The sequence below is a fragment of the Benincasa hispida genome, chromosome 12 (genome assembly GCF_027475165.1).
Source record: "Benincasa hispida cultivar pf3 chromosome 12, pf3_genome.v1.1, whole genome shotgun sequence".
Taxonomy (NCBI): Eukaryota; Viridiplantae; Streptophyta; class Magnoliopsida; order Cucurbitales; family Cucurbitaceae; genus Benincasa; species Benincasa hispida.
In genome coordinates, this window is record NC_143489.1 from 1,874,675 (window position 1) to 1,898,887 (window position 24,213).

At 32.9% G+C, this 24,213-nt stretch overlaps 1 protein-coding gene and 1 long non-coding RNA gene across 2 annotated transcripts; one reads left to right on the plus strand and one right to left on the minus strand.

Moving 5' to 3' along the window:
* Nucleotides 1-230: 230 nt before the first annotated feature.
* On the minus strand, nt 231-14,166 carry LOC150031693 (uncharacterized). The gene is made up of 3 exons (XR_016525133.1): nt 13,771-14,166; nt 12,770-13,664; nt 231-6,224 (listed from the first exon to the last, which is right to left on the minus strand). It is a non-coding gene; the product is annotated as an uncharacterized LOC150031693 (long non-coding RNA).
* Nucleotides 14,167-16,364: 2,198 nt separating this feature from the next.
* TIM13 (translocase of the inner mitochondrial membrane 13) lies at nt 16,365-19,712 on the plus strand. The gene is made up of 2 exons (XM_039051020.2): nt 16,365-16,628; nt 19,349-19,712. The coding sequence occupies exons 1-2, from the start codon at nt 16,515-16,517 to the stop codon at nt 19,496-19,498; spliced, it is 264 nt and encodes an 87-aa protein (XP_038906948.1). The 5' UTR covers nt 16,365-16,514; the 3' UTR covers nt 19,499-19,712.
* Nucleotides 19,713-24,213: the final 4,501 nt, after the last annotated feature.

The window sequence follows — 24,213 nt, forward strand, 5'->3', positions numbered from 1 at the left end:
TATTTTATATTGTATATGATATTATATTAAAACTATATATTATGTGTTATATTTGATATAACATATAGTTTAATATAAATAAGATATGATAAGTTAGTTATCATATTTATTTTTATTAATTTTATTATTTTGGATAATTATTCCTTTTTTCTCTCTAACCACCTTAGTAGGTGGTTAAGTAGTTTTATGGAAAATTGGAATAAATGAAAAATAATTTTTCTTTTCTTCCACACGGTCAAGAAGAACTACACGATTGAGAAGTTTGTTATACAATAGAGAGCAGAAACATTTTGTATCTTCTTCAATCTTCTTCCTCCTTCAAACTCAAACTCACCCTTCTAACCAAAATAGTCAGAGCCCACAACTCCTAGACTTTCACCTTGAGTATACCAAAGGCTCTAGTGGTTGTGTCTTCTGTTTTGGTTCATGATGTTTTTGAAGAGGGTCTTCAAGGTTTGTTGTTTTTGAGTTCGTGATAGTTTTAGGGTTTTACACGAAGAAACATTCTTTAGAGCTATAATCTCTTGAGCTCTTTTTCTTTACAAAAGCATGTTGTAATTTGTTTAGAATGTATATCTTGTATGTTTACTGTAAATTTGTTTTTTCAATCAAAATGAAATTTGGACGATCCACTTTCGCTCAAGGATCTCTTTAAAACGATTTCCTTCATACAGGCCCATAAGTAAGATTGTGTTGAATGAGATTTCCAAAGAAACTACTGAATCTTTAACAAGAGTTGTTGAAGAACCTAATACCTCAATAAGAGTTGTTGAAGTAGGTTCATCTAGTAGGTCAAATTCACCTCAAGTGTTGAGGGAACCTCGACGTAGTGGGAGGATTGCGAACACACCTATTCACTATATGGGTTGAGTCTATATACTTCAATTTCATATAGGATCTTATAGATCAATCTGATAGGGTTAAACCTATAGGTTGTAAATGGATCTACAAGAAGAAATGAGGTGCTGATGGGAAGGTGCAAATCTCCAAAGCTAGAGGGGTAGCAAAGGATTATACCCGGGTTGAGAGAATTGACTATGAGGAGACTTTCTCTTCTGTTGTCATGCTTAAGTCTATCCAGATCCTCCTATCCATTGCCTCATGTTATGACTATGAGAGGCAAATGGATGTCAAGACTGCTTTTCTAAATGGAAGTCTTGAGGAGACCATTTATATGGTTAATGGATTCATAACCTAAGGTCAAGAGCAAAAGGTTTGCAAGCTTAATTGGTCCATTTATGGACTGAAACAAGCTTCTCGATCTTGGAACATAAGGTTTGATAATGCGATCAAATCTTATGGCTTTGGTCAAAACGTTGATGAGCCTTGTGTATACAAGAAGATCATCAACAGTTCAGTAATTTTTTTAGTATTGTATGTAGATGATATCCTACTCATTGGGAATTATGTAAGTTTATTGACTACAATTAAGAACTGGCTAGTGACACAATTCCAAATGAAAGATTTGGGAAAGGCTCAATTTGTTTTGGGTATTAAAATCTTTTGAGATAGAAAGAACAAAATGCTAGCACTATCTTAGGCGTCTTATATTGACAAGATGCTTCTCAAATAGTCGATGCAAAACTCCAAGAGAGATTTATTGCTTTTCAAGCACGGAGTTACATTGTCTAAGGAATAGTATCTTAAGACACCTCAAGAGATTGAGGAGATGAGACTGATCCCCCATGCATCTTTTGTAGGCAGCTTGATGTATGTGATGTTATGTACTAGACCTAACATCTACTATGTAGTAGGGATAGTCAATAGATATCAATCTAATCCAGAATTAGGTCACTGGACAGCCGTTGAAAACATCCTCAAGTATCTATGAAGAACAGGGGACTACATGCTTGTGTATGATTCTAAGGATTTGATCCTTATGGGATACACGAACTCTGATTTTCAGACTAATAAGGATTCTAGAAAATCCACATTAGGATCAGTGTTTAATCTTAACAGAGGGGCAGTAGTATGGCGAAGCACCAAGCAAGAGTGCATCGTTGATTCCACCATGGAAGCTGAGTTTATAGCGACTTGTGAAGTTGTTAGGGAAGTTGTTTAGCTCACGAAATTATTGATTGATCTGGAAGTTGTTCCAAATAGTCAAAGCTCATCACACTTTATTGTGATAATAGTGGTGTTGTGGCTAATTTTTGAGAGCTTAGGAGTCATAAGCGCGGCAAGCATATAGAGCGTAAGTATCATCTCATCCGAGAGATTGTGCATCGAGGGAACGTAGTTGTCACGCAGATAGCTTTAGAGCACAATGTTGCTAATCCGTTTACAAAGGTCCTCACAGCTAAAATGTTTGAGGGTCATCTACAGAGTATGGGTCTATGGGACAGGCCACATCTGGACAAGGGAAGGTGAGAGATATGGTACTGAACGTGTGTCATGCCCTAGTTTATTATTTGTGTACTTTATATTTTGATTATATTGTACACCCCACTAGCTTTAAGTCAAGTGAAAGATTGTTGGAGTTGATGCCCTAAATCTTGTAGGGTCCTATAGTTTGTAAACATTGTTGAACAAACTCTATGTATTTAATAAAATATTTGATATTTTATTCATTGTCTATAAAATATATGATATTTTAGTTCCATTAACCACAAACCAATAAACTAACATCCAAGATTATCCTTGTAACTTAAACATATATGTGGAGACATACAGGTGGAACATGTTTAAATGATAACTTAAACCAGTTTTACCAAACAAACTCTTCAAATCTTTGATCCTTTGAAGCTCCGAGATGCCGCCTCCATTTAGAATTACACTCCCCAGGGAGGCCTTACTGAAATGTTGCTAGTCTCAAGCAAAGAAAGAACAAGACTATAATGAAATTTAGACAAGCAAGAAAATGACTCAAAACCTCATCATTCAGACTAAGCATATTAGATACATTAGTAGAAACTTGCACGCACATCCCAACATTAAAAGATTTCAAGGCTAAGTCTCATTATATCCCACGTGTATGTGTGCAAGTCACATTTAATTCAAAACACAAGAACTAAAATTAGCTTCAAGAGAGCTTCTCCAATTTTTCCCTACTCTGACTCATGCACCAATCATCAAGCATCCACATATTCAAGAAAGTAATATGTCCAGTAAGGTGCCTTGTTCTTAACAACAAAAAAGGCCATAAACTTGCATCATTTTACCTAGGGGAACTAGCTTTCACACATCCACTGCAGGGAACCATACCTAGTCAATTTCCTTGTCCTAACTGATCACAACAATGACAACTCTTTTTACCCCCATCCATACATACACATTACAAGTTTAAACAATAAAAAGATATTTCTTTAAAGCACATAAGTATATACTCTATTTTTTTCAAAGGCAACAATATCCTTTTGTTTTCCTCTTAGTCTAACATTACAAACCATCATGCACATCAACCCTCTAACCGATGGGACCTTTCGAGGTGACAACCAAATACACTACACTTAATCCTCTTTTTAGTTAAAGTTTCTAAATTAAAGTGATTACGTGCTCATGCTATGGGAGGCTCAGAGATGGACTTAAAGATAATTTAATTTAGGAGTATGTCATCCTATTTCCACAGTAGATCATCTAACATGCAAATTTAGAATAACTCATAAGTAATCATAATCACTATATACTCAACAAATTTCACAATTTAAGCACAAGATCCTCTTTTTAATTAAAAATAAAATAAAATTTTCCTCAAAATTCAGCCACTCAAAATAATTAATCCATAATCATGCATAAGACAATTTTTTTTAAATAACATGCATAATAGGATAAGAACAACCAGACAAGCAAAAGTATGCAGTACTTCCTCCACCTCAAACTTAGAAATATGCATTGTCCTCAATATAATAAAATAAAGCATAGGGAGTGAGTGAAACTGGCCTGATTAATGTATTAATCTATGTGTGTCAGGCTTGCAAACCATGCTTTAATTTGAAGGCTCCTGTAAAACCTGGATTAGAAAAAGATAAGAATCCAAACCATGAGTGTGAACTAAAAATAAAATAAACTAAAACAGCAAAAAGAAAATAAAAGCTTGGGTTGTCTCTCAAGAAGCGCTGAGTTTAACGTCCAAGCTAGACGATGGGAGATTGTCCATCAAGGTACATAAAAATTTTCCCATTTTTCAGGTCCCTTCTTGCTCGAATCAATATAACCTACAAAGTCTTATAGGCTTTCCATCTTTTCAGGGTACCTAAAAGCAGAAAATTATTTTTGATATTTTTAATTTTTGAAAAATAAAAATACTGAAAATTAAAATTAAACTCAAATTGACAAGGCTCATAAGAATATGAAAGATGAAGATCAATGGCAAGAGGACTCTTAGGTGATGGAACATAAGGCTTTTCAACCTCAACCATCATCATTTGAACTTCCTTATCTAAATTAGGCACATCTTCTTTCTCAATCTCATGAACTGGCTCTTGGTATAACTCTAATGCTTCTAACTCATCCCCATCATCAGAATCTACAATCACGGACCTCCCTACCTCAGTGGCATTGGAAATATTTTTCTCAAACAAGGCTTTAAATGCATCAACCATCAGACTGTGTTGATCTCCTAAACGTTTCAAGGCTGCCTCATTTTATACCAATTGAGCTTTTATCCTATCTAACCTCTTCCTTTCTTCCATACAAAACCTCCTAAATTGGGACTCTAAGATAGACTCTTTTAACTACTCTAAAGAAGGTTTCTCCTCTACTAGGGGTGGATAAACATAAAAACTTCTATACTCTTGGGATGGGTAACTGATGGGATATAGAGATGTGTTGAAAAATATTAGTGATGGTGGTGGTGTCAGACCTAGGTTAGGTTGGTAAAACTTGTAAAGCCACCCAAAATTATAATAAGACATGGTAAATTAAACACCACAAGCAATCACACAAGAGAAGACTCAAAATAAATTTTAAAAAAAACAAAATAAAATAAATAGTCTACACCCTAAATTAAAACCAGTCAAATCTCTTAAATATTAAAAGAAATAAAAGCACAATTCCCCGACAACGATGCCAAAAACTTGATGGGGCGCAAGCGCATGCGTCAAATTATAATATAGTAAAACGGTCAAGAGACCGAATATCGTCCTCTGATGAATTGGTTTGACTCTTTAAGCTATTTATAGATTTTTCTGATTTTATTTAAGGGTCCGAACTATGATGAGAATTAATCTAATCTTATCCTAAAAAGCAAGAAAAGATAAAACTGAAGTGAAACTAGACAAAGACACATTCTAGGGTATGATTTCATTAAACAAATTAACCAAATTAATTATTTTTTATCTTAGATTGATTCGTGCAAATTATAGATCTAGAAGTCTTTTATCCATATATCAACCCTTTCTAATGTCTAACCATCAACCTGAATCTCTTCTATAGCTTGACTAGCCATAGCATTAAGTTCCTTCGTCAACAATCTCTATTAATCTCCTATCACTTTCGTGCATACTCGATTAACAGTTTAACATGCTAGATCCAACTCAACACCTTCTCTCTCGACACAGACATTAAGTAAAGAACATTCAATTAGTGATCATTTCATAAAAAACATTAAGAACAAACATGTTAAAATAATTATGCATAAATTCAATCCAAGAAATAACCAAATAAGTTTTCGCAATCCATAAAACTAGATCAACACCCTAGAAATACAAATCAGTCACTCATGGTTACAACACAAACATAGACCATTCATGAAATTTCCAAACATAAATGACAGAAAATAAAAAAGGGAAGAAATTGCAAATCATGTTCTTGACTCTCGTCCTCGAATCTAGAATCGCAACCCAACGAACTCTTCAAATATTTGATCCTTTGAAGCTCCGAGATGCCGCCTCTGTCCAGAATTACACTCCATAGGGAGGCCTCACCAAAATATTGCTTTATACTCTCAAAATAGCCCTAAAAGTGCCTTTCCGAATCAAATTAGCAAAAAAATTCTTATATAGACAGCAGTTGCACGTTGCAACGCTCCAATGTAGCGTTGAGCTGACGTCAATTAAATACATAGCATGCAACACTAATCATAGTGTCGCAACATTGCTTGTTTTTATATGCTTTCTTCCTTGCAGTTTGCAATGCTTGTTCAATGCTGCCCTGCCTCCGATTTTCGAATTTTCTTTCCTTTTTCTCCATTGATCAATGCCCTAGGTCAAAACCTTGACCTTCTTGGGGGTATTTTGGTTATTAATCTTCCAAAATTTCTTATTTTCATCCAATTGCTCGATTTCCTACAATCAAACAATAAAAGAATCAAATATCTCAAATTAAGCATAAAACTAACTAAATTCTATGCCCAAAAAATGAACTTTTTGGATGCGTTTCAGTGGTCCAGTCTTCTGCAAATTCATTGCATAGGATACCTCCACTCGCATGTCAACTACACGAACGCATTGGATTATTGCGTTTGTATCAAATACAAAGTGGATTGTATCTATAGTGTTACCAGGATAAGGTACCTAGCCTTATCCCTATACCATAGACCCTTTAGACTACATCTTGAACATTGCTCTCTGTATGTCTTCACATACATTTCAAGACTCATAAAGCAGCCTTGGATGTAAGTTTATTGGATTTAAGGTTATGAAGACAAAATAGACAAATAATACAAACAATAACATTTATTGGATTGACATCTATAACTCTTTATTGATGACAATTAATACTATCTACGAGTTTTAGGACATAAAACCCAACACTTTAGATGAGGCTCGCAGAGAATTAAAAACAAAATGACATTTTGCATCAAAGGGATCCAAACCTCATTTAACTTTCCACACCAATTTAGCCTTTTGATGTTGCCTCCCTAAAGAAGGGATCCATGCACGATTCTACCAAGGTGAGTAACTTAGACGTCTCAATAATTTATAACAAAAAGGTCGGATATGGTCTTCTTTCCCACAGTGGTGACACATCCATTGTTTTTTAACAAACTGATCGCGAGCACACAAGGGTCTCTTGGTTGACTCAGCCAAAGGATCGGACATCATAGTATCATCGGCTGGAACAAATCTTTTAAAGAGAGAGGATTCTCCTTTGAAGGTCTGTTTTTAAGCCTTTTTGAAACTAACGCCTTGTTTGTTAGTAATGTTTTCCTAGAGGAGTGAATATTATTCAGATTATTTGTGCCAGAGTTAAGCATTTGAACTGGCTTTGACATATTTTCAAGGTTTCCTTTGGTGACTTGTAGCTCTTTCTTAGATCAGAAATGGTGCTAAGCAAGCAACGGTTATCATTTATAAGTTTCTCAATAGTTATCATCTATAAGTTTCTCAATTCTTTCTTTTTGAATACTTAAGACTTTAGACATTTGATAGACCTCTTTATAGGACATCTTGCTTTGAGTAGAGGAAGTTGAAACCAATAAAGGCCTTGAATTAGGATCATTAAAATTAGCAGTGACACAATCTTTAAGACAATCAATGGATAGACTCCCTACACGAGCACGAACTTCTTCGTCTGCCTCATTGCTTGAGTCAGTTTCCTCATAAAAAAAAGGTGGCTGAAAATCCTTTTTTCTTCTATCTTTTGAGAAAATTGGGACATTCTGCCTAAAAGTGTCCAAACCCTTCACACTTCCGACATCTAAAGTTTCTTTCATGAGAACCTTGACACTACTACCTCCTTTATTATTTTCAATTCACTTGTTCATCTGATTTCCAGGCCTTGGAACATTATTAATGTTGGTATTACTCATATATTTATCATGTAGGGGAACATGAGGACCTCGAGAGGAAGTACGCTTGTCCCATCATCTAAATGGCATACCAAACTGCTTTGCCAAAAGAGATATGGATTCTACAAGATTCTCATCGAAATCTTTGGGCTTACATCTTAAGTTGTCATCATTTGTAGAGAATTTGAGTGCAATACACTTGACCTTATTTTCTGTTTTGTCACCTAAGGTCATTTCAAATGTTCGTAGAGACTCGAAGATCTTATTAATTTTTATTGTATTGATATCTTGCACTTCTTCGATAGCAACTTTCATATCAAACCTTTTGGGGAGAGAGTGAAGAACTTTATGAACAAATTTCTCTTTGACATTTTTTACCAAAAGCGAAGAATTCATTCACAATATCAAAAAGACGAACATTAAATCAAACACACTCTCATCATCACTCATTTTAAGAGATTCAAATTTCGTTATCAAAAGATGCAACCTTGACATCTTTACTTTTGATGTTCCCTCGTGAGCCATTACAAAAATCTTCCATGCTTCTTTGGCTACACATGTGTTGATTAACCTTAGGGTTGGAAACGAGGCTGGGGTGGGGCAAGGGGGAACTCCCCATCCTCATCCTCGCCAATTGAAAATGGGAACGGGGACGAGGATTCCTCACCGGGGAAACGGGTATATATAAAATAATGGGGATGAGTCCCTGTATATATTAAAAAATAAAAAAATTAATCAGGGACAGGGATGGGGTGGGGATACCCTCCCCGTCCCCGCCCCTTCCCTGAACGGGGACTCAGTTAGGATCCCCGATTTGACCCTCATCCCTCGTCAAACCGAGGATTCTCCACCCCAATCGAGGTAAGGACCCGCGAGGACCTAACCCCGTGGGGATTTTTGCCAACTCTAATTAACCTAAAAATATTATGATCAACACCATTGAAAATAACATTCAGTGCTCGTGAGTTTCCTAGCGAGGCTAGATCTTCTTCTTTAGTTCAGTCCTTCTCAGGTTTTAGAGTAACAACACCATCTTTGTCTATCACAGTTGGGTGAGTCCACATCCACCCATTGAGAACCGCCTTCTATGATTTGTTGTCTATGGATTTAAGAAAAGCAGTCATACGAGCCTTACAATAGGAGTAATTTGTCCCATTAAGGGTTGGTGGTCTAGATGTAGATCCACCTTCTTTGATCGACTCAATTGAGAACTCAATAAAGGCAGTCAACCCGCTCTGATACCAATTGAGATAAAGAATGATGAATCACAATGATGTCATAAAGCCAGGAAAAATGTCACAGATAAAAACAACGACAACTGGGAGAGATAAGAGAAAGATAGAAAACACAGAAATTTGTTAACCCAGTTCAATGTAATGATGATGCCTATATCTAGGAGGCTCTGCACCTAAGTGAAAAGAAATCCACTAGTATGTAATTTAGTTCTACAGCATACACATCAACTAAAATTAAATAAAGTTAGCTCACACACAATTGAATTACTAGTAAGCAAGTTAGGCTCCCCCTAACATTAATATGCTCTTCAATGAGTCTGCAGAATTAGGCTCCTCCTAAAACTGTTGTCGTAATAATAATCTCACCTTCTCTTCACCTGATTTCTTTAACAACTTTACCAATGATTGCTTTTTTCATAACCTACTTTTGAGATTGTCTGCTTAATTTCACGAAGGTAATTCACATACAACCTCACAGTTTCTTCACCAAACTTTTTCAAACAAGAATGCTCTAATCAAAAGGATTTAAACGACTAACCTAAAACACCTAAAAACCAAATAAATATATCCCATTCATAAGATCGACAGGCCATAACCAAATGCAACAAAGAAGGAAAAAGTCTTCCTGCAAATCACCACCGATAAGGAAAGGATATTACTAAAGTTAAAGATAAAAAAATCCAACATAATAAAAAATATATATTATCTGCCAATCATAGCAATAAAACTTCAATATTGAAAATGAGGGTATAAAGAGAATTATTACATCAGTGAGTAAACTTAAGCATATCTATTAGTCAATAGTCTAAAAGATATAACTAATCTTTCTTAGATATCTAAAACTAAAAGCAAGAGCAATTGATTCTTGCATATATAGTCTAAAAGCTATATTACTAACAGAGGAACAAATATAGTAAAAAACTATATTACTAATAGAGGAACAAATATAGTCAAATGTCAAAAATTTCGTTATTTTGACCTTTGAAATTAAAAGCTTGCAAGAGGTAGTTGAACATAAAAATCTAACCATATTCATAAAAACAGTGACTAAACTAAAAGACTTTAGAAAGAACAAACTTCATTAATGTGATTTTGAGACAGAAGATAAAAACTCAAGATTATCTAAATTATCAAACATCATTCTTCAAAACTATATTATCAAAGCCTACTTTATAAGTCTACTAGTATTAACTACTAGAAGATAGGTTTTACCGAAATAAAAATTTTAAATGTGTCTACATGGTTTTTGTGGGATAGGAGGAACGAAAAGAAACTTGTTGCCTTAAGTTGATAATCTCTTCATGATTGACACCAATAAGCATGTCTATCTTCAGCCCACCAAGTTCTTGATTTAGGCTTGAGAGTTCTCTTTTGATTATTTTTATTCAAAGATTTTTCATCTACAATCTAGAACACATCTATCTACATATGAGCAATTGTGTTTCTGTATGAACTAGATTAAAGATCCAAATATTGCAAAACTAATATTACGTGAGGCACAAACTTCTACTTATTTTGCCCTCTCTGCAAATTATAATGTGTTTTGAGTTTCTTCCATGTAATTGGATAACTTGTCATAGATGTAAGTGGTTTGCAAAAAGCATCGATAACATATAGAAATATAAGTCTAGAAATTCAACTTTTAACATTCATTTGTAATATAATGGTAATTTTAGTATAAGATAACAAATATAAAAAATGTATAAACAACACTTATCTCATTACAGCTTGGAAAGACATTACAATAACTTTACTCACCCAAGTTATGAACTTCTTGAAGGAACTCGTTTGACCAGAGATCTTTGAGCGGAAGCAGATGTCCAAATTCCATTTTGATTGAAAAACTAAATTTACAGTAAACATACAAGATATGCATTCTATATATAAATTACAGCATGCTTAAAAAAAGAAAATGATTCAAGAGATACTACCTTTGAAGAACCCTTCTTATTGTAAATCCCTCGATCTGTCAAGAACCTCAAACTCAACAAACCTTGAAGACCCTCTTCAAGAATTCTCGAATCAACAAGAGACACAACTACTGGGAGCCTTTGGTATTCTCAGGGTGAGAGTCCAGAAGTGGTAGGCTCTGATTATTTTGGTTTGGAGGGAGTGTTTGAGTTTGAAAGAGGAAGGAAATTGAAAAAGACTCAGAACGATTCTATGATACTCTCTATCGTATAGTAAAATGGCCTTCAATTGTATAACAAATGTAAGGAAGAAAAGAATAATAATTTTTTTTATTCCTTTTGCCATAAAACCAATCAACCACCCACTAAGGTTGTTTGAGAGTAATGAGGAATTATTATCCAAAATAATAAAATTAATATAAACAAATATGATAACTAACTTATCATATCTTATTTATATTAAACTATATGTTATATAAAATATAACACATAATTTATAGTTTTAATATTGTATCATTTACAATATAAACTATAGTTTTTTTTCTTTATTTTATGGCATTTAATATAAATCATATTTATATTAAATTTAACAACTATGAATTACATTCATAAAAAATATATTTGAATCTCATTCAAATATTTATTTCCTCCAATTAAACAATAATGTATCAAATACATTATGATAATTATATCATATATAATTAAATTCCCTCTTATTAATTTGAATAATTCAAATTAACCCAAAAACTAATTCTCAACTAAATTCTTTTGAGCTACCAATGGGACCTTATGGACCTGTAGTTTGATGCTCCAACAGTATATGAATAATTAATTAAATTCTTTAATTACATTATCCACCATCCGTTAACTGTCAGACACTCCACTAAATATCGACAGTTGCACTCTTCGCACTACAGATATATTTCTGTGTCCATTGGATATAATCAATCAACAGTATGATGACCCTTTACAAATTGCTCGTAAGTACAACCGAACCAAATTACTATTTTGCCTCCATAGTTACATCTAACTCCTTAAATACCACTTATCCCTTTAATGAATAAGATCATAGTTCCACTATGACGAAACCCCTCTCGGGTCGGGAGAGGGGTGGCGCCACATTGTTCAAGATCCAGAATCAGCCCTTAAGAGAGCAATTTATCTACTCATCCCAACTTCGGGAAAGGAGTGAATTTCATCTCGTGTAGCTGTATTCCCAGCTCCCTAATCAGACAAATCCCCAAAATGGTAGGTTTATTGTGTCGGCGATCTGGCCACTCCCACTCATACAAATCAAAAGACCACCCCTTATGGGCAGGAGTTTACAACTCACTCAAGATTAAGATCATGTTACCTATGGTCATTCTAGTGAAATGAAAGTCTCTATTATGTACGGTATTATATAATAAGACTAAATATTTTGTGGTCCGATCTTATACAAACTCCTTTTTATAGAATATCCCCGCTCGCATGTCTAATACATGAATGATCAGGATCGGATCATTTGTAGCACTTTACAACAATTGTAACACCTACAAAGCGGGTCATACGTGTAGTGTCACCAGGATGAGGTAGCCAACTTTATCCATATACTACAGATCATTTAGGTTATCACATAAACATGATCCACCTGTATGTCTCCACATACATGTTCAAGTTATAACGATAACTTTTGGTGTTAGTTTATTGGTTTGTGGTTAATGCAACTGATATATCACATATTTTATAGACAAAGTGAATAAAAATATCATATATCATTAATCACATAAGAATTTGTTCATATAAAGTTTACAAACTATAGAACCCTACGAGATTTAAGATATCAATCCCAATACTTCTCCTAGCTTAGAACTTGGTATTTGGTCCACTTCTACCGTAGAGAAAACTATAGAATGAATTGTTCTGCTTTCAGAAGAAGAAAAGAGTTACATTACAACATGAAGAGAAAGTATTACCTTCGAGAGTTCCCCCTGATCTTAACTCATTTATGCTCCAAAACCATCTTCTTGCACTACCAATTTATATACGGACCTTTAAAGAAAAACAAGAAAATGGACTTAGGTGAGACAAATAACAGAGGACAACCATATAATTAGAAGCAAATAGTTAATTATTATACATAATACAAAACATCAAAAATGGAAGGAGAAGAATAGTGGATACTTCTATATAAAATTGAAGAAAAAATTTAAAACCTAACCCTCCTTCTCTTCCTAACATGTCGCCTTCAATCTTCCTCTTTTATCCTCCCACTTAATAGAAAAAATGAAAAATATGCAAATAACAGCAAATGGTACAACCTAACTAATTGATAAGAATTTTCTTTTAGGTTTAGATATGACATATATAGACCAAATAGTATCAAGAAAAGTTTAAAGGACTATCAAATGACAAAATATAAACATGAACCAAAATCATTAGGAGAAACTCAAATTTCCAAGTATATCCAAATATATTGAAATATAAACGGTAACCAAACTATAAGATAAATCAAGTAATTTAAAGTATTTGGACTCTCTCAAATCCCAATCTTGATCTATCTCAAGCTCTAAATCATTCATTAAATTGTTGCCTACTTTCCTCCTTTCCTACTTATTGTACTTTCCCTAACACACTCCTTAACTAATTGCTACTATGCCCTTAACACTAGGAATAATTTGATGATCTATTAGTTAAGGAGTGTGTTAGGGAAGAACACATTAACGGATTGTTCAAGCTTAATGATCTATTTATCAAAGATATTGGAGGCTGGTTCTTCATTACTGCCCCTTCCCCGTCTTGAACGGGAGAAGATCCGACCACTATAGCGGCATTCAACGAACCTAGGAGTGCGGTGCGGCGGTCAGTGACCTGTGCACGAAGGAAAGAGATAAATTGAGGGAGAAGGGTCTGAAAGAGAGATAATCGATCAAGAGAGAAAGACAAACTAAGAAAGAAGAAAAGACCAAGAACTCACCTGCGACGATCCTAGGCACGACACAACGGTGACTGCACGGACCTTTGAAGATGACGACAACAAGTAGTGTTGCAACGATAGTTGTTCGACTGGGCGGTGGTCGGTGGTCAGAGGACGACAACTGTAGGAAGGGTGGGCGAGACACGATAGAGACAAATTGAGAGAAAGGGAAGGGTTTTCTGATTCTTTGATTCCGTGGGTTGGATAAAGATGTTGTGGTGGGTGAAGATATATATATATATATATATATATATATATATATATAAAAAGAAAGAGAGAGAGGATTTCGAAATCGATTTGCTTGGAGATAAAGAACTAAGAGTTTGGGAGAATAGAACTGAAATCAATTTTGGGAGAGAGAGGGAATTGAAGTTTTGGGCGGAAGATGAATAACACTCTTTCATAACACGAGAGGGAGCCTAATTTTCAATTTAATGCCACATTTTTATATTTTTAGCCCACCACACTTTCTTTTTATAGCTTGAATAAACCTAATGCTATAAATGAATGCTATGAAAAGTCATATTTGTTGTAGTGAATATTCCTCAAAAATGGAAAAAATTAAAGAAAAAACATTGTAATTTGTTGAATTCAAACTTAAGCATGTTGGAAAATAGGGAAGTATCCTAACCATTGGACTACAATGGAACTAAAGATTACTAGATGACATTAACTGTGTTGTACTTGTGAAAATTATACTGTAACTTTACTTTTAAATTTATTTAAAATGTACTTTTTACTCAATAATAGTATGTAATTGATAAGCATTTGATTCTTTTGATATATTTTTGTTTATTATAAATTGAATTATGGTCTAAAAAGAAATAAAAAAATATAAAAAATTTGAATTTAATGTAACAATTTAATTTTTAAAATAAAATGAGTTTTAAAGAAGTTAAAAAATTGACAACCTTGAATCAACCAATTGAACACAAAAAGAAAACACAATTATTTATTTAACTTAACAAATGTGTTTCTTTACAAATACATTAAGTAGAATTATAATTAAGTGTAGTGGTCGGCCTTCCTACACGCGTGTCCGCCAGAATGTTCCTTTGGTTCTGTATGAAACCAAGTCAATACATACAATAGGCGAAGGAAAGACCCCCATTTCATAGCGCCTGGGGAACGCAAGTTTGATCGAGGAACAATTCTGGTGGCAGCTTATCAGTTGTGATAAACAATGATACCATTAGACCTAAACTCAGAACATTCTGCTCAACTGAAAGGAGAGGAACGAGGTAATTGAGTTGCTTCCTCTTTCATTTTCATTTCCAAATTCGGCTTGCTCCCACGTGTCCTTTGGACAGTCTAAACATCACATGCCAGTAGATGTGGTCACCATCATAGGTAAGATATTGTGTCTGGAGAGGTAGATAGATAGGACTACTAGTTGCTCGATCGGGGCCCTAGCTTTATTGCGAGCCAGAAACCTCAACAGATCCTATAAAGATAAAGCCTCTCGGAGAAAGTTTTTGTCGCCGTTAAAGTCGAGAGAGAATTCTCTAAAGCCGCTATGGTCTAGGCTCTTACTCACGTCAGTCGGACTCCGGAATTCTCAAGTGAGACGATTTTGCCGCATTCTTGGCTCTCTCAACCACAAGAAGTATGCTATAATGGATTTTTTTAGGATTTTTTTTCTAGTTTTAGGAATCCAAAAAGGTTAATAAATATAGTTTAAGAATTCATAATGCAAAAATAGATAAATTGTTTACTTGACAAACGGTTGAAAATATTTTCAAATATAGTAAAAAAAAAACAAAAAATCATTTTAATGAGCTAAAGAAACTTTTTGCCATTTTACTATATAAAAAACTCTAAAAAAAATCTATATATTTGTGAAAAGGTATAATAATATTTAAAGAAAAAAATTGCAATGCAATAAATACTTTTTAAAAATAAGAAAACAATAAAAAAGGTTATCTAATTAAATAAATGCAATGTGACTGACGAAATTATATATAAAAAAAATAATTATTAAGTAAATGGAATGTAACTATCTAAATTATGTAAATAAAAAATAAAAAAAAAAACCCTCAAAATTCCACATCCACCTAGATTATGTAAGCACCACCTATATTATTTGCAACTATTTTCCAAATTTCATACTCCTTTATTATTTTGTAAGATGTGGGATGATTTTTTTTAAATTTAATAAAATAAAATAATTAAGCAAGGCAGATGTTGAAAATTTTGAAATTGTCATTTGAAAAAAAGAAAAGTGAAAAATGATTCCCTAGCTATAACAGTTTTAAGAAAGTAAGATAGTAAATTTTTTATTTTTCTTATTAGTAATAATAATATTATTATTTAAAAGAAACTAAATACATCATATGAAAGAATATTTGTACACTTAACTTAAAGCCCTCCATGTCAAAAAAAAAAAAAAAAAAACCTAAAAAATCTCTTGCTATACTGATAATAATAATTATTATCACCATAATAATAATAATAAAAAAATAATAAAAAAAAAACCCTCCACGTCAAACTTCATAAAGATTTTTATATAAATTATAGAAACTAAATTCAATTTTTCTAGTAATTTTTGCAATTAAACCGGTGGTCAAAGAAAATTGATTGACCAAATTGTGAATTGAGGAGGTAAGGTTGAACCACGGCAAAGGCGCGCCCTAATTGCATTGGCATAACCATCGCCGCCATCCATCGAACACAAAATCAGCTCAACGGCGCAGCGCAAGCGAATACAGAAAAGGGGCAGTGGTTTATAGGGTTTTGCAAGTACCATGGATTCATTTTCATCGCCTTCAAGCGGTTCTTCTTCCCAATTTTCTGCCAATGAATTCAGGGATCAGCTCAAGACTCAGCTTGCTCAGGCCTACGCCGAGGAGTTTCTTGAGGTTCTACCTCTACCTTACTTGTTTCTTTTCTTCCAAACTTGTTTGTCGAATTACCGATATGTGTGTGCGGATGTATGCATGTCTGGACTTCTTACAGTTGTTGGTTTGATTAATGTGTTTCACTTTTGTCTCTTTTGTGATGGTTATTTGTAATGAGAGAAAGGAATCAGTAATTTCTGGATTTGAAGTTTAGGTTAGTGATTGGAGCTCGCTATTAAAGATGGGTTGCAAGAATTAATCAATGCGAATTGTTGAGTCTGTAGATTTTGGAGTATTCTATCACAACATCAAATGGAATCATTTTGGCTTCGCTTGATAGCCATTTGGCTTTTGAGAATTGTGTTTGTTTTCTCACCATTAGTTACCATGATTTTCATTTTTCCAAGGAAACATTTGAACTCCTAGCCAAATTACATTAACAAAAACAAATTTTTAGTTTTCAAAGCTTTGGCTTTTATTTTAAAACATCCCCTAAAGAGTGGATATCAACAACAGGAATCCATGAGTAGAAGTAGTGTTTATAAGCTTTAGAACTTAGTTCTATGACATTAAGTTGTTTCCCTTGTGTGGTAGAGGACTCGCCCTTTGATTTATTCTTGCTCTAGGTATCCATAAATCCTTCACATGATTAGTACAGAAGATAATTTTAATTGGATCAACCAATCATCCAACTATATTCACTCAGCCCACTCTTTCACCTTCCAATTCGCAAGACTCCTAAATTTAAATTCCAGCTACTATTTAAGCCTAACCAGCATTGTTCTGTCATAAGATGTTTGGAGTTTGCCACACTAAAGGTACTGGGGAAGGAATGACATACAGGTTCATTGTTCAGCCAGTGGTCCTTCCAAAACAGGGTTTTATTACCTTTGCTCACCTTTGTCTTGTACCACTTATCAGTAAACTGAATGCAGTCTAAGACTCTAAAATATGAAGCCAATGGCCTTTAACTTGACCATACCTTTCAACACAGTCCACGAGTCTTTCTCTTGCCACTTCTTTTGGAAGCTTTCACTTTCCTCCATAAAGCCTTCTATTCAGTTGAGAACTTCCAACCCCACTTGGCCAAGAGAGTCCTATTCCTAGCTGCTAATCTTCCAATGCCCAAACCTCCCATTGAAGTAGGAAAGGAAGTGATTTCCCAATTTATGAGGTTGTTTGTGAAATGAGGTGCACTCAATAAAATAAATTTTGGGTCAGGAAACTTCTTCTGGAGACAAGTCTCTTCTTTTGGGGAAATGGTTTGGGTAATAGGAAAAATTTGGATCCAATTTTGACTGCCTTATAAGTTGGTAGAGGATTGTCTTGTCAAAGAAGGAAATATGAAGGTTGAATAAGCCAAGAATGGCTTGGAAAGAAGGGTGGGGAGAGAATCTCTTATGAGAAATTTATGGAGTGAACTTGGGGAGGGATGGGGCAGCTTTGATCTACAACTTTATCTACCCATACCATAGAGTATTCAACGAGAAAAGTCTTTTCCATCTGGTGTTCTCTTTCGAAACTTTTTTGGGGTTATGATCTTGTAAGTTGTACATTCCCATAAAGAATTATGATCTTGTACAAATTGTGGCCAACGGAATTCCTTCTTTTGAACCTTTGCCCTTAGGGACATTTCATCTCCCATTTTTTTTGTATGGTCTCCTCTCCATCAATTTCTTTCTCAATTTCTTCTAAAATTGTTAAAATGATTTTACATACTTTTTTTTCTCCTTATGTTGATTCTTAGACTTTAGGTTTTGTAAATGAAATTTAATAGTATTGTTTATGGAATAGAGTTCATGAGGTATAAGTTTGCTGGTCGAGCCGAGGAGATCGGCGCGGCTTCCTATCTGCACCCGAGAGTTCAACGCGATATAAGTTTGTTGCGCTGACGGCTGGGCTTTCACCGATCTGACGCTGCTGAAGGTCTGGGCGCCGCCATTGATAGGTTCCTTTCCGCACACGACCTGAGGACCATCGATCTGCTGGGTGCGATCCTCCACAGCAAGGCGCGACCCGATCTATCCGCGATCCTCCATGGCTGGGCGCGACTCAATCTGTTCGTCGACGGATTGGGTTGTCTGTCCACCGGCACTCATCTGTTGAAGAAGATGTGGTAAGGCAGCCTCTAGGAACTGTTGGACAACCTCCTTAATCGTGGCAGCCATCTTGGAGTTGGTCGTCGAAGGGACTCATCAATGGCGGCTAGGGTTTCGTCGTCTGTCTCTGATACCATGATGAAAATAAAAGAGGAAGAAGAAGAGAAACACAAATAGTTTACGTGGAAAACCCTAGAACTAGGAAGAAAAAATCACAATAGAGACTTGCTTTTTATTATTGAAGTGATACAAAATATAGGAAGACTTGCTCAAATAAATAGACAGACAGGAAGCCCTAGGGCCATAAGAAAATTACAAATAAGCTCCTAGGCAAACCAACCATTTTCGACAAAATTTAATAGTATTGTTTATGGAATAGAGTTCATGAGGTGGGACATTGAAGATATTGAGATCAGTTAAATTTTCCATGCTGCTTTTTTTTTTTTTTTTTTTTTTCAGGGTTTTGGGGGACCACTCTTATGGATACCTAGTCTGGTGTTTGCCGAGTTCCTTTACTTCCTTTGCTGTCTGCACCTTGTGTTTGCTTAATAATTTCAAACTTCTTGATAATAATTTCGTATCTTGATATGAAAAGACCCAAAAGCCAGTTTCAAATTAAATTCTTGCACTCTTCTTGCACAGACTTTAAGAGTGAAGTGCTTTGACAAGTGCATCACAAAGCCGGGGTCAAGCCTAAGTGGAAGTGAGAGCAGTTGCATCTCTAGGTGCATGGAGCGCTATATTGAAGCCACCAGCATTGTCAGTAGAGCCCTCTTTAAGACACCACACTGAAAGAACAGGTTTTCCTAAGACGTTACGAGGTCGAGGTATTTTCAGCAACCTACATTTTTTGTTCCCAGTTCGAAATTTATTTTCCAGCTCTAATATCCTTCTTGAGGAGACAATGCTTTTGATCTGTGCCCCTTAGATAATATTGGTATCTCATGTACCTGATTTGTTATATGTGAACTTTGGGTCAATTAAACTCTCATTTCTTCTGATTTAATATGCTTCAACTGGGGTTATTACCATGTGAAAGTTGTACCGAGTAAATTTCATATGGTCTTTAAATATTAGGATGACATATTTAGGCTAGGCCAAAAAAACTGTTGGAATCAGTACATAACTAAAATGATATTGAAATATAAAAGGTTATCAAACGTGTCGAGTTATTTGTAGTCTCCCCTTTAATTTACTCACCAAAATAATTTGGGTCTTCCTCCTCCACTCCCTCTATATATAACTAAATATCTTTACGACTTTCTTAACTAACTACTAACATATCCCTAATACGAACCAATAAAAACATTGTCACTACCAATGGTAACATGATAGGACCAGCAATAACCATTTTTTTTAATGGAAGCAATACAAATCTTAAAAATGGTACTAATCTCTAAGCCATATATGCAACCAACCTTATTAAATTTGGGATTGGATTTGAATATTCATGTGAATAGGCTTGGGCCTTTTTGAGTTGTATATGGGTTTTTTTTTTTAAAGAAACTTAATTTAGTTAATCTGTTGATTTGATTTTTACACAATTTTTCAGCTTCTCATAAAAGAGGGTATCAAGTTCAAAAAGTTTTGAGTTTAATTTTAAATTTTATGGAATAAACACTTCCACTTTAAAGTCAACTCTTTTGGCGAAATGCACAAGTATAATTTAAGTCATTCCATAAATTTACGTAACATAATGATGAAGGTATTAATAATCGGTTCATTAATTATAGCATTTTTATTGCATTCAGTAAACGTTACAAATAATCTTCAACTTTTGTAATAGTAAAGAATCTCGTCAAGACTTCCATGAAAGCCATCGCAAAATTCTGAAATATTTTCTTCCTATTTGTTTGTTTTTTTTTTTCTTCATATTCTCACTTGTACTTAATAAAAATTTTTAAATATATACTATATGCTAAAAAGTAATTGTCAATTTTAAATTTTGTTGTATATTTTATCTCCCGAATCAGTTATTTGTGCCCTTTCACATACTATGCCAACAAGAAAAATATTCACAATATTAAAAATTGGAAGTGTTTTCTTTTTAGTAAAATTAATGATTTGGAGTTTTTTTTTGGTGTTTTTTAATTCAAATTTACTATACTAGATAAGATCTTTTATGTGTGAGAGTTTATCTAGAACCGTATATTTAGGACAGTATTTGAGTCCATTATGCTAGATAAGATTTTTATTTGTCAGCCTTATCTATACTCAATTTTTTAGATAATTATTTGAGAACACTATGTTAGATAAGCTTTTTTTATACGCTCAAATAGATAAGGTAAGAATCACTATGATGAAAATAATGTAAAAAAAAAAAAGTTAAATTATAAATTTAGTCTTTAAATTTTCAAAGTTATATTTTTCTGTTGTCTGGACGTATAATATCTAATATACTTCTAATTTTTAAACTTTTAATTTTATGTCCATTCAATTTTGTGTCATTAAATTTTTAAATTTTTTATTTTGAATTTAATAGGTCCTTAAATATAAAATAGAAAATTTAGAGTTTAAGTTCTTGTTTGATTTACTAGATACTTTTAACAATTTAGCCACAAAATAAAGAATAAACGGCTAAATTTTTAACTTACTTTTATTAAAATAATTAGGTGGATTGAGAGAGTGGAATTTTTTTTAACTAATTAAACGATCTAGAACACAATTCTTTATATATTCTTTTCATACTAAAATAAATAGTAATCGGTGGAATTAGGGATATAATTTTCTAACTTTTTTTTTTTTTTGAAGAATGGATTTTCTAACTAAAGTACGCGATCATTTTTATATATTCTTATTCTACTTGTTTTACGGACTTTCTTACTTTAATAATGTAGCGTGGAATTTCGGCTCATAATTGATCCATCAGCAAAATTATATTTTTCTAACTAAGATGTTAAATATTAGATATGAATGTTGAAATATGCTAATAGAATAATAATCTAATGAGCCATAAATTTTGATTAAAACTTTTTCAACAATTTCTGCTGAAAATAAGCATATTATTTTAGACTTTTTTCATATCTACATGAAAAGGTGATTAAACAGCAAATTATAAAAAATTAAGACCTAGATTGAAAATGATCTAAAAGATTGTCGATAATATAATATTAATTAGTCCTTTCAAAAAAAAAAATTTATAATGTTGTTTCTGGATGAAGTTTGAAGTAATACTATAGTTTTGTTATTGTATTAATTAAATTGATATAGTTTATTTAGGGATTGCCGACGCACATTAGAATTATGCAACATTTTGTTTTCCCACCACCGTCAAGAGGCGTCGGTAAACCATTTTTTTTTAAAAAAAAAGAAAAGAAATGAAAAATAAGGTTTAATTTTCAAAAACAAAAATATAAAATTAAATGATTATCAAATGAGGTCTTAGTTTTTTGTTTTGGTTTTTGAAAATTAAACCTATTTTTACTTTTAAAAACTAAATCTATTTTTCTCCCTTTCTCACAATGATTTGCATATTTTTCAAGTATAATTGTTGAATTCTTAGTTAAATTTTTAATTTTTTTTTTAAAAGCTACTTTTTTTTTCTCATTTTCAAATTGACCATTGGTAAAAAGCAGATAACAAATGAAGAAATTTGAACAAAGTAAGGTGGTATCTATAAACTTAATTAAAAAGAAAAACTAAAATTAAATGGTTACCAAACGAAGCTCACACTTTTAGTTTTAATGTTTTTAGTCTCGGTCTTTTAATTTAGTTGTTAGGAACAAAATTTTAAAATTTTATTCATGAGATGTGAAGTTTATTTCAATTTGGTCCATAAGTTTCATTGTTTAGATTTTTAATTTCGTTTTTTTTACTAAATACTCACTTTTAATTTTTAATTTAAAATAAAGAGTCATTGCAAATATAAAAATCAACCTGAAAGTATTAATAGATATAGTACAATGCAAAACAATTTACAGATTTAGCAAATTTTAGATCCAGCTTTTGGTATCTAACAATGATAGACTACATCACTAATAAGAGCCTATCAGCAATAAACTATATCACTAATAAGAGTCTACCAGCAATAAACTATATCACTAATAAGAGCCTATCAGCAATAAACTATATCGCTAATAAGTGTCTACCAGCAATAAAGTCTATCATTGATAGATTTTGCTATAATTGTAATTCTTTAAAAATATTATCATAAAACTATTACCCTTAAAAGTGATACTCATTGCAATTGCCCTTAAGATAGTTATGAAATAAAACTTTAAATTTAATTTAATAATGATAAAATTTAGTAAAACTTAGGAGGATTTTCAAAATAGCAATATGTAATGTTTTAGATTTTTATCAATTTCTATCATTAATAGACATTGATAGACTCCTATCTGTCCCTATCAATGATAGACTTCTATTAGTTTCTATCACTGAGTCTATTAGTATCTACAAGTATTTTCTTTTGTCATTTTTGTAAATAGTTAGGCATTTTTTCTATTACTGAAAATTTCTCTAAAATTTAATTAATTATAATACAAAAATAGTCGATAATGTGAATTGCTTAGGCCCCATTTTGTAACCATTTTGTTTTTGTTTTTGAAAATTAAGCCTAACATTATTTCTACCACTAAGTTTCTTCCTTTCTTATTTACTTTTCATTAATTGTTTAAAATATCAAGCCAAATTTAAATTGTAAGAACTAAAAAAAAAGTAGTTTTTATTTTTAAAATTTAGCTAAAAATTCAATTATTATATTTGAGAAATGTAAATCATGGTAAAAAAATGTAGATGAAATAAACTTAATTTTTAAGAAACACAAACAGAAAATCAAATAATTATCGAACAGAATCTTAATGATTGACACAACATTAAAGTCGGTCGCATAATGAATCATAACCCTAAATGCACACCTGTTTTCTTTACCAATTCTATAATTTTGTCCACTGCCATCTGTACATAAAGGATGTTTAATTATTTATTTGTTGATACTTTTTATTATTAAAAAAGATGTCCAACGAAATATGCATGAGTGAAACAACTACAATATTTTTTGCTATTATGATGCATAAAATCGTTAAAAAAATGATAAAATAATATCAATAGTGTCAGGAGATCCCATCTTTCTTTATGTCAATTCAGATAGGGTCGCGAGAGGGTGAATCTCTCGATCTTGTTTGTAATAAATGAATGGTAATATGAAAAGCGGGTTTCAATGAATCACGTGTGATATTGTTTGCCTTGTGTTCCATACTTGTACTGATACGTGGGATAGTACTATAATAAAAAACGCAAACTGATTGATGAGTAGAGGGTGATTAATCTGATTGTATTTTGAAATTACATTATCACCATCTTATCGTTACCATTAATATATTGTTACCATATGAGAAGTATAAAATTGTCACATTTATTGTTATTGTCATCGTTACCATTTAGGATAAAATGGTAATACGTAAAATTAATGTGATATATTCATAATTCTAAGTAATCGTCGTCAAAAGCAATCCAACTACGTTTGTAATTCTGGACTATTACGATTGATCTATCAATTAAATTTTATT